Source organism: Babylonia areolata, chromosome 9, assembly GCF_041734735.1.
Source record: "Babylonia areolata isolate BAREFJ2019XMU chromosome 9, ASM4173473v1, whole genome shotgun sequence".
In the NCBI taxonomy this organism is placed as follows: Eukaryota; Metazoa; Mollusca; class Gastropoda; order Neogastropoda; family Buccinidae; genus Babylonia; species Babylonia areolata.
In genome coordinates this window covers 41,192,636-41,208,836 of record NC_134884.1, presented here as the reverse complement: position 1 = coordinate 41,208,836, position 16,201 = coordinate 41,192,636, and the positions used below count along the sequence as shown (strand labels likewise).

Here is a 16,201-nt window from a genome sequence, read left to right as displayed (position 1 = left end):
AGGACCTTGATTTATTGTCTCATCCGAATGGCTAGATGCTCAGTTTGATTTCCAGTCAAACTTGGGACAAAGGGTGAGTGAAAGATTTGGTGCCAGACCTTCACGGACACTGCCTGCGAGATCAGTGTCTGAACCATTCTGCCGCCTTCCTCATAAAAGGAGGAGTTTCTATTATACTCCATGTTTGGTGTTACATATACTTACCATGTCAAACTGATGCAAACTAGGCCTATCGGTTTGCTCTGCTTGGCAAAATTTCGCGCGGCTAACAATGAAAAGACGAGCCGTCTTGCCCTGGTCCGCTCTCAGCCAATCAAATGCCTCTAAAAGCTATAAGCGCTGAACCATTCCTTTGGGCAAGGCTCTCCACGCCATCTTGTCAGGTTTACGCTCTGTCTCGTCTTACGCTTTTTTTGGCTATTAAGCGTATTCATTTGGCCTTATTTACCTTCACAACTCAAACATAGACATGGACGGCCAAGTGTAAAAAACTCAAGACCATTTGAATTCAATCATGCATGTACATGAGAACTTCCCTGCACACAGTCTCCTGCTTCACATATCAAAGGACATACACAAGTGCAGCTGGATGAACTTTCTTTTTTAATACCATAATTACATTTCTTTATATCATATATATGTTCCTTAATTATTCAGGAATCCCTTAACATGCAAGACAATTGACATTGAATAAAATTATGATGGTTAATCAAACTAGATGAATCATCTGAACAAAGTACTTACTACTTTGCATACAAGACAGCACCTCATTTAAGTTATTAGGCATAAAATATAATAACAAAATCATTCAACTTTTTATGTAGTTCAGCATGTGATGTAGTGGTAGAAGCAGCAGTAGTAGTTGTAGTAGTAGCAGTAGTAGTGGTAGTAGTAGTAGTAATAGATTCATTTAATTGTATTTCACAATATGTGATATCAGACAATAGCATGCAACACAAAATTAAACAAAAAGATGGTGGACTTTCTATTGTAGAAAGCGGTCTTGTGCTCTAGGTCAAGGTTTATTCCAGAAAAGACCCAAAAGAGGTATATTAAAAAAGGCATACAATATATAGCAACAATATCACTGACAAAATCACATAGTTCGATACGTAATAAAAAAAATGTGAAAGTGAAATAGTGCGCAGTTTAAATTATCATCACATGCAGTTGTTTAAAAACAATACAAATTCTGTTTACATTCAATGAGATGATGTGTGCTGTTTAAAAACAACACAAAACATTCAATGAGACAATGTAAATGGGACTCAAACCGAGTAAAGGAGTAATCTTTCAATGACTCAGCAAATGATATAATAATAATTTCCACAACTTTACACAAGCAGCTTTTCACAACAGCTTCAGCTGAGTCGTCTCTCATTCTTTGTCATAAATAGATTGGAGAATTCAATAACATTTGGATTTCTGCAATGGTTTTCAGCAACTGTATTCCATCATTTCTGAAGAGAGAGGTGGAAATGAAGCAGGGAAAAACTAGCACTAACACACTCCCTGATGTCCTGACCATTACTATCACATGCTGGTCATGAATTCAATGTCTGTTCACTACAGTGATGCTAGACATGAAGAAACAACAACAAAAAACGTGTGCGGGCTGTCTGTGTGCATGTTTATGAGAATGTCCTGGAACTGTATATGTTTGCGCATGTGACTGGAAAGAGAAATCCATAGCAGGCAAGGAAACTTGGGGGATGGAAACAAAACAACATAATCAATTTGATTAGTTACCCAGACAATCAACAGACAAACAAAAACAGATGCTGTTGGGAAGGATGGGAACAAAGCAATCAAGCAGAATTTGCCAATCATAAAATTAACTGACCAAAAATAAAAAAAAAAGTGTCCCCTATACACAATGCCAGAATATCACTGTCACTGCTCCCAAAACCTGGTTTGGCTGTGGAGGAGCTGCACTACTGAACACGTCACCAACATTCTCCATTTCTGAATGCTTATAGGAAATCTGTTGTTGGACACTTGGACAAACTAACACAAAATTTATAAGTTGAGGATGAAGAATTAAATATTATTGTGGGTGCACATGCGTGTGCATGTGTGTATGTGTGTGCCTGTGCACATGCGCATGTATGCTAACACCTTACATTTGACAGTCATCAGAAGCAGTTTTGATCACAAGTCCCAGAGTAATTCTCATAAAAACAACAGCAAACTAACACATTTCCCCCCCCATTTCCTTTGATTTCACAGGAGCTTTAAAGTATTCCTGACACCATGTGATGACAAGATAACAATCAGAAGAGGAAGGACTGAGGTCATGAAAAGACTGTAATAATGGATGAATCTCTTCCATTTGAAACATGGGACGCCAACAACAGTTCAAATATATGGGTCATTCTCAGAAAAAACAAACTTGGGGACTGTGGTGAATCCAGAGTGGTGGCCAAGCGGTAAAGCATCCACCTAGGAAGCGAGAGAATCTGAGCGCCCAGGTTCAAATCCCATATTCGCCAATATTTTCTCTCTCTGCAAGATCTTGAGTGGTGGATCTGGATGCTAGTCAATCGGATGAAACGATAAACCAAGGTCCCGTGTGTAGCATGCACTTGGCACATGGCAATGAAAAGGTTGTCTCTGGCTAAATTCTGGAGCAGACCATTCTGATAGGAATAGAAGTACACTTGAAGGCAGAAAAAATATGTATGACGCTGCACTGTAGCTTTTGGCAGATACAAACTAAACATCGTAAAATGGCACAGGCAGAAAGAATCCAGATGATATATAAAATTTTCAGACCAGTACTCCATGCAGACACAAAAATAATCCCATGAAATATACAAGAATGAAAATTAAACACAACACTGAATTCTTTTTTTATGCTGTTACCCAACCTATTGTCATCAGAATATCAAATGAAATCAACAAAAACAAATATGGCAAAGCATTCACAACGAAACTTGGTAGCGTTGACAGCTCAACAGCTCAGTTGGCACCAGCAAACGCTGCTTTGATGCTAGTTCTCAAACTGTATCACACTATCATGGCATGACATTGTGAATGAAGATAGCGTTTTTCCATGTCTGCTGCATGCTCGGTGGTGGCTATCATCACAATAACAGCTAAACTGGAGCAAGCAGCTGCAGTACTGGTGTTAGCTACGATAGGGAATAAGCAGCTTAACTCTTTCATCCCTGCAGCACGGTTTTCCGGTTTACAGGATTTTTACCGTTCATTCCTGGAGGCCGGAAAACCGTGCAGCAGAGAATTCCCCCTTTCCTTCCTGCAGCCCGGAAAATCGTTTCTCGTGGTAAGCGCTTTGAACTTCCCGCGAGTCGCGTCATCAGTGCACGTCATCTATCCTTGACCGGATCACTAACGGGGCAGTGTTTATGAGTGGAATGGATGCCAGACACCCCCTCCCCCTCCCTAGGCTGTGGGAAAGCAGGCGCCGCTACATTCTTGCCGATGTGCTGTGTAGACACACGGACACAGAAAAACGGAATATGTAGAAAGTTCGGATTGTGACCAGTTTTCTGATGATGAGTTTTACAACGCTCTAACAGATATTGATTTCGATCTGTTTCAAATGAATGACAAGGAGAGAGTGCAATTAGCTGTTGCTACAGAAGCACGGATAGCGGGTGATTCTGGCTCAGTGACTGCTAGTGTAGTGAAAGGCATATATTCTCTTTGAGACAAAGTTCACATCATTCATGTGATAAGGACAATAGTAGTGACAATTGTGACAGTTTTTCATGGATATGACTAGCAGTGTGGCACTGAGATACATATGAGGCACTACTCGGTGAGTACCTGCATGATGTGCATACTCTGCAAGCAAAACACTGTCCTGCATGTAGTACGTAGTTGTATGCATTGTGTTTGACCCCAAAGTCACCTGTTTTACACCTGAGTGTCACCAGAGATGTCACCCTTTTGTGTCAACAGGGTCTCAGACAACTTCACACATCAATTCTGAACACAACAGTATATGACAATCTTAGTGTACTGTAATGAGCCGCGTTACCGTAAGCCTCCAAAATAAGTACCATGCTTCATACTTTCTTTCTCTTCCCTAAATCCAGGAATGAAGGGAATATGCGCATGGTGGGGATCTCGGAACAAGGGGGAGTAATGGTTCATAGAAAAATAGGAACGAAAGAGTTAACATACTGGCATTAGTTTCAGCAACATCTCAGTTGGCACAAGCATGTATTGGCGTTTGTTACAATGACAGTTAAACTGATGTAAGCAACTACTGCATTGGTGGGTGAAGTTTTAGTAACAGCTAACTTGGCACAAGCAGCTAATGTACTGCGGTTAGTTTCAACAACAGCTAAACTGGCGCAAACTAATGCCGGGACTGTACTGGCAAAACAGGTGTGCAGGAAGGAAAAAAAAAGAGGGGTGAGGGGTGGGGGGTGGGGGTAGGTGGGGGGGCTTTCTTTCCTCAAACACATTTGATTTTGCTGAAAAATAACAGAACCAATATAACAAAAATATGAAAAAAAATCATTGACATAAATAACAGCTCTGTCATAAAATGATCACAACATAATATGTCACATATGACAACAACAGGGTAAAATAATATTCACAATGTGGTTTATCACCTCTGTCGCAATGAAAAATCAATCGTTCACAACAGTGTAATATAACATTCACAATGCGTTTTAATCATCTGTGTTACAATCAGTCATGTTCAGTGTCAGGCAAGAGACAGAACTGAACAGGTGAGCGAACCAGGTGAAATTCAAGGAAGGCACCTTCAGGTGTGCTGCTATCAACATCCATTGCCAGGGAGACAAAAGCAATGTAACAGGAGCACCTGCCCTCTGCAGGCCTGTGTTCAATTCCCAAGTCACAGGCCAGTTTGGAAGTCAGTGCATTTAAAACATTGAACAAAATGAGCTCCTCAGGTATGACCAGTTTGTGTTAAATACAATGGCAACAAGCAAATCATTAGTAAGCTGTCTGAATCAAAGGTTATTGTGGCACATAAGGAAACAAATTATTCAAAAGACAAAGCCAACAGAGTTTGATGTCTGTCAAATCAGAAAATCTGAACATCAGATTGAAGATATTGACAAAGTTTTCATGACATTAGCCAAAAGAATGTTAAGAAATGATAAGAAAGCCTTGAACACATAAAACGGGTGGATGAAAAACAAGCAATTCACCATTTTCTTATTTATCTTTAAGTCAAGAATGTTTCTCGTCATCTTGAATAAAAAAACAAAAGCAAGATTGTGTGTAAAAATAATCATGTAAAGCAATCTGTTTACAAAAACAGGCATGGAAAAAGACACAAGAAAACTAGTGTGCTTTAACAGTAGCGATACATACACACAACAGTGTTCAAAACCCAGCAAGTTTGACACGAAATTCAGGATCCCCTACATAATACATGAACCCTTCAGCGTACATATGTGGCCAGGCCAGACTGTTCTGACAAGGAAATTCAGACTAGCTAAACTCTCTCTAAAAAAGGGAGCAGGGAGGGCTGTTGCTGTTGTGTTTTCACAGCTTAGCAGAGGGCGGAATCTCGGCGGCAAATTCCTGCGCCATCTTGGCGGCCTGTAGACTGGTGCCCCAGCTGAGGGTGATGCCGTTGGCGCCGTGTCCGTAGTTGTGCACCACCTGCCCAAAAAGCCATTTACATTGATAATAGTAATAACAACAACTGGCATTTATAACGTAGTCCACCTCCTTGGTACAGAGATGCCAACCCCTGTCAAGTGTTTGTAGGAACAATCAGGAAATTTGGTAGGAATATTTTAAATTTGGTAGGAATATTTTAAATTTGGTAGGAACACTTGGAATCTGAGCGGCATAAGCTTGTTCCTTCCTTGCACTCCATAGCTTAATCCACTGGGGCACAGACGCTGTTTGACCAAAACGCAACTTGATTTAACCATGTTCTCTCTTGTTCGGGTAAACGATTAAGCTGATTGCTCCAGTCAATGCTGTTTCTATGTAAGCATGCAGGCAATTAGCTGAACATTATCATGTGAGGCCACAATTAGTAGTGACTGCCCTGGCCTCCTGATCGATAAATCTAGAGTGTCTGATTAATGTTACAACAGGAAAGCATGTCACCATGCTATATAGTCAAAAATGAACTCGTTGGAACAATTTTGACGCTGGCGTAACATCAAAACAAACTGCCATCCAGAGTAACAAAATACAGTGAAATCATAACAGCTGGCATCTCTGTTGGTATGGGGGCCCAGAGTGCTAACAGCTAACATCAATGATCAATATAGGGGGAAAAAAACTGACCCCACAGGACACCATAATCAAGAATATGAACAAGACAAACCAAAATGTGTCCACGACACACACATATATTTGACATTGTTGTCCAGCCAAATGTACAAGGTTATATCCGGACTACTTAAATTAATTGTGTTGAACACAAAACTTTGTCTGTCTGTCTGTCTGTCTCAAACACACACACAATGCACAGCAATAGTTCATGACATATTAGCTTAAATTCCTCAGGGTAAATAAGACAAGGCTGTGTGCCCCAAGGGCACCAGCCCTTCCTTAGCATGATACATCTGCATCCTGCATCACAGCTTCAGTCTGACATCAACTGCTACCATGAAAAGTTGTTTCCCTTACCATTTCTTGGCCAACAAACCTAGATGATCAGGACTACAGGGTATGCCTGCTTTTGTGTTCATGTGTGTTGCAAAGCGGATCTGATCAGAACGCAGCATTGGAGTGACCCTCTGAAGGCAGTCTAGGACTCCCAAGAATTGTGGTAAAGGAGTCCCTGGGAATTTGTACTTATCAGAAGACTTGATGACTACGTGTGCAGTGAGCGTGTATGCTGGCTGTACGTTCATGTTCATTTGGTAAATCTCTTACAGAGAGAAAGACAAGAGAAAGAGAGAGAGACGCTTTGACGCTTTGACATTTTTATTGTCATTACCTGTAAGGGTCTATTGACAAGGGGGTGAGAGAGAGAGAGACAGAGAGACAGAGACAGAAAGACAGAGACAGAGGGAGGGAGGTGTGAAGAGACAGAGGGACAGAAAATACAAAGGGTGAATTGGAATGTGCATGTGTACACAAGTATACATATATATATATATATTTATATAGATATAGATTAATATATATATATATATATATATATATATATATATATATATATATATATATATATATATATACGTGCGTGTGTGTGCAAGCATGTGTATGTGTGTGTGTATGTGCGCAGCATGCATGCCCAAATAACTACAAAGCCAAAACAAGACAGTGAAAAAGCAGGAGAAAGACAGAAACAGAAGAAGGGGAGACCACCACCAGCCATGACAAGGACACCCCCGATCCCCACATCCCCAAATCCCCCTGCTCCTCACCCTCAGCTTCTTGCCCTTGACATGGAGCAGCTCCTTCTCCAGCCTCAGGGGGTCACGCGACGGCCGCAGCCCCACCCAGTTCCCCACTATCTCTGCTCCCTGCACACCCACAACAACGTTCGTTCCTTCTTTCTTCAGTTTAACGTCTTTTCACTGTAAGTGATGTTAGACGACAACCCTCATCATGATAATGATAATGGTAATAATAATGATAGTAATGAAATCATCATCCTCATCATCCTATCATAATGATAATACATGTATAATCATACAATGATTGTTCCTAAAGCCCTCTTGGCCAAGAGAGTGAGGTTGATGTAACTTGGGCAAGACACTCTCCACTGTAAACAAACTCTAGCCCAGATGGCCGAGACAGCAGTCATTGCTGCCTCTGCTGTTCTGATGGCCATAGTCGAACATGACTATCTGCAATAATAATAATGATAATGATAATAATGATTTTTACGATCTCCAGGTCAACATATGTACAGACCTGCCAGTGCCTGAACCCCCTTCATGCATGCACACAAACACACAACAACAATCATCACTTCCCTGCAATGAGGGACACATATGTGAGTTTGCTAATCAGCTGCTGAACATACATCTGTCTTCAGTGAAAAGAAGAGTAAGTGTGTGTGTGTGTGTGTGTGTGTGTGTGCATACATGTGTGCATGTGCATGTGTGTGTGTGTGTGTGTCTGTGTCTGTGAGTCTTTGTTCATACATGTGTGCACAGCTCATGCATGTCTGAGTGTGTATCTATGGGTGTGTGGTCTGTGAAAGCGTAAGCCTTAGCATGAATCGTGAGTATACAAATGCATGCTTGTGTGTGCGTGTGCACTTGGTTTATGCTGTGTGGAGGTAGGGGAAGTGGGAAAGAGGTTGGGGGAGATGTGGCCACATTTCAGAGTGTATGAAGGAGTGGGGGGAGAAGAGGGGGGTGGGGAGAGAGAGAGAGAGAGAGAGAGAGAGAGAGAGGACAAATGGCAGTGTAGGAAATTCTGATCTGAGTAAAATCAATCAAGTGAGTATGTGCTCAGTAACTGTATAATGTTTTATGGACTAAAACTTGACAGGTGCATAAGCTGAGTGGTTAAAGCGTTGGACTTTCAATCTGAGCGTCCCGGGTTCGAATCTCGGTGACGGCACCTGGTGGGTAAAGGGTTGAGATTTTTACGATCTCCAGGTCAACATATGTACAGACCTGCCAGTGCCTGAACCCCCTTTGTGTGTATATGCAAGCAGTGGATCAAATACGTACGTTAAAGATCCTGTAATCCATGGCCATGTCAGAGTTCCGTGGGTTATGGAAACAAGAACATACCCAGCATGCACACCCCCAAAAGTGGAGTATGGCTGCCTACATGGCAGGGTAAAAACGGTCATACATGTAAAAGCCCACTCATGTTCATACGAGTGAACGTGTGAGTTGCAGCCCACGAATGCAAAAGGACTAAAATTTCATTCATTTGCGTGTTCACTGCCTTGTTCGGAGCAAAGTCAGTTTCTCTCCCTCTCCTCACACAGACATAATCAATGCTTGTGTTGACATTACTGGTTAGGAAAGACAACTATTTTTTTTATTCACTTCTCTCCTTCCCTGCACTTAACTATACTGCTACTACTACTACTACAACTACTACTACTACTATTTCTAACGCTACTTCGATCATTATCATCATAATATATTTATATAGCGCTGAATCATGTGCTGAGACTCTGAACATTACTCTTCAATGGACCAGATGCACTTGCACATGAACATGTGTAGGTATATACACATGCTTGCACATTCACACACACAGTCAAACATATAAAACTGCGCACACATAAACGCATGTTGATGTATACATGTATGCATACAACACACACACACACACACACACACATGAACACATACACATATTAAACATATACAAACCCCACGCCCACTAAACACACACACACACACACACACATGTGCATACATGTACTCAGACATCACCTTAATCTGTGGGAGAATGCGTTCAGCTCTGGTCAAGATATTTTGCTGCACTTTGGGACAAAAGTTGAGGTTGTAGTCACCTTGCTCCCGCGTTCCCCCCACGATGACATGGTTGTCACTGTCAGCAGTCGGCACAATATGTATACAGACACAACTAACACAATAACATATAACAATCATAACAATCAGGGCTCCCACAGAGGAAATTAAAGATTTCCTGAAATTTTAGGGGGAAGGGGGGGGGGCCTGGGGGGGGAGGAGCGGTGGGTCCTCCAGAAAAAAACAACTGAAATTCACATTCAAAATGGTGCAATCTGACGCAAATCGGAGCACATTTAAAGCACTAAACTGCCATTTGCAATTCACACAGAGCACCTCCAATTTTACATCTACAGGGATGAAAAAAGGCATTGATACTTAACAGCACTTCTCAATTTTCACCTTCACAGCTTCAGCAGCCTCTCACAGTTACAATATTCCCAGCTATCTCACAAGAACAATATTCCCAGCTATCTCACAAGAACAATATTCCCAGTTATCTCACAAGAACAATATTCACAGCTATCTCACAAGAACAATATTCCCAGCTATCTCACAGTAACAATATTCCCAGCTATCTCACGAGAACAATATTCACAGCTATCTTACGAGAACAATATTCCCAGTTATCTCTCAGTAACAATATTCCCAGCTATCTCACAAGAACAATATTCCCAGTTATCTCACAGTAACAATATTCCCAGCTATCTCACGAGAACAATATTCCCAGTTATCTCACAAGAACAATATTCCCAGCTATCTCACAAGAACAATATTCCCAGTTATCTCTCAGTAACAATATTCCCAGCTATCTCACAAGAACAATATTCCCAGCTATCTCACAAGAACAATATTCCCAGTTATCTCACAAGAACAATATTCCCAGCTATCTCACAAGAACAATATTCCCAGTTATCTCTCAGTAACAACATTCCCAGCTATCTCACAAGAACAATATTCCCAGCTATCTCACAAGAACAATATTCCCAGTTATCTCTCAGTAACAATATTCCCAGCTATCTCACAAGAACAATATTCCCAGTTATCTCTCAGTAACAACATTCCCAGCTATCTCACAAGAACAATATTCCCAGCTATCTCACAAGAACAATATTCCCAGTTATCTCTCAGTAACAACATTCCCAGCTATCTCACAAGAACAATATTCCCAGCTGTCTCACAAGAACAATATTCCCAGTTATCTCTCTAAGCAAACAAGACTTATTCAGTTCAGTTTCTCTTGCACCTGCCACTTGCGGAAATTTTGTTTTTCACTGTAAATGGTTTTATACCCTGCTAAATCAGAGAGAGAGAGAGAGGCAGAAGAGAGGGGGAGTGAACCGGGGGACTCCTACTTACTGGGGGATGAAGTAGGTGGGGTTTGCACTGTCACAGTAGACAAACTGCTTGATCCAGGGCGCCTTTATCTGCACACGCATAAAGACAAACACACACTCACACATGCTGCTTAGGGTACATCAATTCATTCTACACAGACAAATTATTCACCCCAGAAACTGGCTGTTTGTAGTGGTTTGTTTGAGAAAAAAAAAGTCAATAAAAACATTTTTAAAAAGAATAAAGAGACAGACTTTTGAAACTCATTCTAATCATATCAAAAGAAATATATTAAATAAAAGTAAAAAAAATTAAAAAAATCAAAAAAAAAAAAAAAAAAAAAAGAACGAAGTGACAGACTTTTGAAACTCTCCAATCATAGAAATAAACGATCGATACAGCAAATGCAAAAGTAGCAGCTGCATATCCTCCTCTGTGGCCTCCTCTGTATACTTGGTTAGGCATACGAGTCCTCTTTTCTCGGTATCACATCATGCGTTCCATGAGCTTTCCAGTGGTATCTAGCCTTGTAAATGTAATGCAGCAGTTCCTTATCTGATCTGACGTTGATGAACCTTCCCTGGTTTGGTTTGTATGGGCTTTAAGAATGCTAACGTCCATATCCTAAATATATTTCTGTTTAATAATTACGATGTAATAATTAACTGCAATGTTTTTAAAAGCGAATATGTGAAATGCTTTTATTTGAGAACATATGTTTATTACTCTTGTTTAATCAAGTAATCCGTGTGTGTGGGGGGTGGGGGTGGGGTGGGGGGTGGGGGTGGTTGCGGTTTTCCGCAATTTATCTTTATTCTTATCTATTATAATCAATGTGCAGTATAGTAGGCTATGTTTATAATTATATTCAAATGTTTCTTAATTCTTTCTGTTTTTACATTAAGAATACTAGTTATTACCTGCAGTGTGTGGATGTATGTATGAAATGGTGTATGTGATATTTTTTACATTTGTATCTTCGTAATATTCGTAAAAGCTGTTGTTGACTTTTACAGTTATGGTCCCCATGTTGTTTACTTGTCTATGTTGTGATAATGCGCCTGACCAAATTTCTCCAGTTGGAGATAATAAAGTTATTCTTATCTTATCTTATCTTATCTTAAAGAAGCTGTGTGTCCAGTTCTCTAGCACATGTCAATTGTCAAAACTGTTTCCCAGATTGTCCTCTTCAACGACGGGCGCAATAGCCGAGTGGTTAAAGCGTTGGACTGTCAATCTGAGGGTCCCGGGTTCGAATCACGGTGACGGCGCCTGGTGGGTAAAGGGTGGAGATTTTTCCGATCTCCCAGGTCAACATATGTGCAGACCTGCTAGTGCCTGAACCCCCTTCATGTGTATATGCAAGCAGAAGATCAAATACGCACGCTAAAGATCCTGTAATCCATGTCAGCGTTCGGTGGGTTATGGAAACAAGAACATACCCAGCATGCACACCCCCGAAAGCGGAGTATGGCTGCCTACATGGCGGGGTAAAAACGGTCATACACGTAAAAGCCCACTCGTGTGCATACGAGTGAACGCAGAAGAAGAAGAAGAAGTCCTCTTCAACGAACTCCTTGATATCTGAGCAGCAAACTTTGCCTGGGCAAGAGGCATTACCTGTATTGCATCGTATCACTGAGTGACCAGGGGAAAAAATTAGAAGAAAAGAAAAAAACAACAACAACAAAACATTTGAATAAATTGAACTATAACTGAATAAACTAAAACCACAATCTTAAGCAGAACAGCTCTGATAATGACACCCAAACAAATAAAAGGTCTGAATGAAGCAAATGCAATACAGACAGACAGAAATAAATACAGACAAAAATATAGACAGAAATACAGATGAAAATACAGACAAACAGAAACACAGATGAAAATACAGAGAGAAATACAGACAGTCATAATCACAGACAGAAATACATAGAGGCAGAAATACAAAAATACAGACAGACAAAAATACAGACAGAAATACAGACTATGACAGAAATACAAAAATACAGACAGAGACAAAAACACAAACAGAAATACAGACAGACACAATTGCAGACAGAAATACAGACAAAATCAGGCAGACAGAAATACAGACAGACAGAAATACAGACAGACAAAAACAGAGACAGACAGAAATACAGACAGACAGAAATACAGAGACAGACAGAAATACAGACACAGACAGCAGCAAAACAGAGAGGCAGAGGGAAGGTGGGGGCGTCCAGGAACTGACTGACCAACACAAGCTGCCCCCGGACAGGGTACATGGAGGGGTCAGGGGTCATCTGCTGGGCCCCGAGTCCTGTGCAGTTGGCGACCATGTCATACTTGTCTGCCAACTGACACACACACACCCCTCCCATGACATGTCATTCCTGTCTGCCAACTCACACACACACACACACACCCCTCCCATGACATGTCATTCCTGTCTGCCAACTCACACACACACACAAACCACATGACCACATCATATCTGTCTGCCAACTGACACACACACACACACACCACATGACCACATCATACCTGTCTGCCAAATGACACATACAAACACACACCACATGACCACATCATACCTGTCTGCCAACTGACACACACCACATGACCACATCATACCTGTCTGCCAACTGACACACACCACATGACCACATCATACCTGTCTGCCAACTGACACACACACACACACACCACATGACCACATCATACCTGTCTGCCAACTGACACACACCACATGACCACATCATACCTGTCTGCCAACTGACACACACCACATGACCATGTCATACCTGTCTGCCAACTGACACACACCACATGACCACATCATACCTGTCTGCCAACTGACACACACCACATGACCATGTCATACCTGTCTGCCAACTGACACACACCACATGACCATGTCATACCTGTCTGCCAACTGACACACACCACATGACCACATCATACCTGTCTGCCAACTGACACTCACCACATGACCACATCATACCTGTCTGCCAACTGACACACACCACATGACCACATCATACCTGTCTGCCAACTGACACACACCACATGACCACATCATACCTGTCTGCCAACTGACACTCACCACATGACCACATCATACCTGTCTGCCAACTGACACACACCACATGACCATGTCATACCTGTCTGCCAACTGACACACACCACATGACCATGTCGTACCTGTCTGCCAACTGACACACACCACATGACCATGTCATACCTGTCTGCCAACTGACACACACCACATGACCATGTCATACCTGTCTGCCAACTGACACACACCACATGACCACATCATACCTGTCTGCCAACTGACACACACCACATGACCACATCATACCTGTCTGCCAACTGACACACACCACATGACCATGTCATACCTGTCTGCCAACTGACACACACCACATGACCATGTCATACCTGTCTGCCAACTGACACACACCACATGACCATGTCATACCTGTCTGCCAACTGACACACACACACCACATGACCACGTTATATCTGTCTGCCAACTGACACACACACACCCCCCACATGACATGTCATACCTGTCTGCCAACTGACACACACAAACACACACCACATGACATGTCATACCTGTCTGCCACCTGACAAACACACACACACAAACACACACACCACATGACCACGTCACACCTGTCTGCCAACTGACATACACTGTCATGTACCGTGCATTAAACACAACCCACTGCATAAAACTCATCATACACTACCAAACATTCACCACACCATGACACACACCAACCCCATCTGAACAGCTCTCAACCACCAATGCTCAACACACATTAGCCATAAGCAAAAGTACCTACCCAATCCACACATCACTTCATTAGCGACAGGCGCCATAGCCGAATGGTTAAAGTGTTGGACTTTCGATCTGAGGGTCTCGGGTTCGAATCACGGTGACGGCGCCTGGTGGGTAAAGGGTGGAGATTTTTATGATCTCCAAGGTCAACATATGTGCAGACCTGCCAGTGCCTGAACCCCCTTCGTGTGTATGCGCAAGCATAAGATCAAATACGCACGTTAAAGATCCTGTAATCCATGTCAGCGTTTGGTGGGTTATGGAAACAAAAACATACCCAGCATGCACACCCACGAAAACGGAGTATGGCTGCCTACATGGCGGGGTAAAAACGGTTATACACGTAAAAAAGCCCACTCGCGTATATACGAGTGAACGTGGGAGTTGAAGCCCACAAACGCAGAAGAAGAAGAAGAAGAAGACTTCATTAGCAAAACAAAATTAAAGCAGCGCTAGCAAACTGAGTATTGAGTCAACTGGATCACTCGCCTGTTCATTGTAGTGTATCAATCAAATTATTTCACAATGAACAGGAACTTTTGCCAGACATGTCACAGGACATTAAAAAAAACCCCAAAAAAACCCCACCCATTTATCACTCTAGATCAACTCTTTTATCTCAACTCTTTTATCTTAAAAAAATAAAGAGAAAAACACCTAAGAAAAACAACAACAAGAAACAAAAAAACGTGAAGTGCATCGTGTGAACACACTATAAGCTTTAAGCTTGTTGATGCTCTTTTGTCTTTGCTTGATTTGTAATCATGTGCACTGTTGAACAATTACAGATTATTCAAGCCAAACAAAAACAGAAAAGAAAAACAACAACAACAACAAAACCAGAAAGAGCACACAACAAACAAACCTCTTCAATGTTGTTGACTCTTCGGCATTCCACTGAACCCCCATTGGCTCTGAATCTGTTGACACACACACACACACACACACACACACAATGCGTGGCCTGAGGGTGTGAACATTTCAAGAGGAACTGGACACGGCAAGCCCACTTCCCCACCTTGCAATCTCTGGTGTGTGTGTGTATATCTAAAAAGTGTGGAATGAATAACACGACACGACACAAAACTTGTTCCCTGAATCAGAACTCTAGGTGTGTGGGGTGTCAGACCCTGAATCAGAACTCTAGGTGTGTGGGGTGTCAGACCCTGAATCAGAACTCTAGGTGTGTGGGGTATCAGACCCTGAATCAGAACTCTAGGTGTGTGGGGGATCAGACCCTGAATCAGAACTCTAGGTGTGTGGGGTATCAGACCCTGAATCAGAACTCCAGGTGTGTGGGGTATCAGACCCTGAATCAGAACTCTAGGTGTGTGGGGGTATCAGACCCTGAATCAGAACTCTAGGTGTGTGGGGTATCAGACCCTGAATCAGAACTCTAGGTGTGTGGGGTATCAGACCCTGAATCAGAACTCCAGGTGTGTGGGGTATCAGACCCTGAATCAGAACTCTAGGTGTGTGGGGGTATCAGACCCTGAATCAGAACTCCAGGTGTGTGGGGTGTCAGACCCTGAATCAGAACTCTAGGTGTGTGGGGTATCAGACCCTGAATCAGAACTCTAGGTGTGTGGGGTATCAGACCCTGAATCAGAAATCTAGGTGTGTGGGGTGTCAGACCCTGAATCAGAACTCT

At 42.1% G+C, this 16,201-nt stretch overlaps 1 protein-coding gene across 2 annotated transcripts in view; it reads right to left on the bottom strand.

Moving 5' to 3' along the window:
- Nucleotides 1-595: 595 nt before the first annotated feature.
- LOC143285447 (D-aspartate oxidase-like) overlaps nucleotides 596-16,201 on the bottom strand; it is a 31,118-nt gene continuing 15,512 nt past the window's right edge. For both annotated transcript variants that reach the window (XM_076592734.1, XM_076592733.1), the window contains exons 6-11: nucleotides 15,416-15,470; nucleotides 12,953-13,054; nucleotides 10,737-10,804; nucleotides 9,339-9,456; nucleotides 7,353-7,451; nucleotides 596-5,619 (exon numbers count right to left, since the gene is read on the bottom strand). In XM_076592734.1, the coding sequence (XP_076448849.1) occupies nucleotides 5,500-5,619; nucleotides 7,353-7,451; nucleotides 9,339-9,456; nucleotides 10,737-10,804; nucleotides 12,953-13,054; nucleotides 15,416-15,470 (562 nt within the window). In that variant the 3' untranslated portion in view covers nucleotides 596-5,499. The remainder of the gene's footprint in view (nucleotides 5,620-7,352; nucleotides 7,452-9,338; nucleotides 9,457-10,736; nucleotides 10,805-12,952; nucleotides 13,055-15,415; nucleotides 15,471-16,201) is intronic.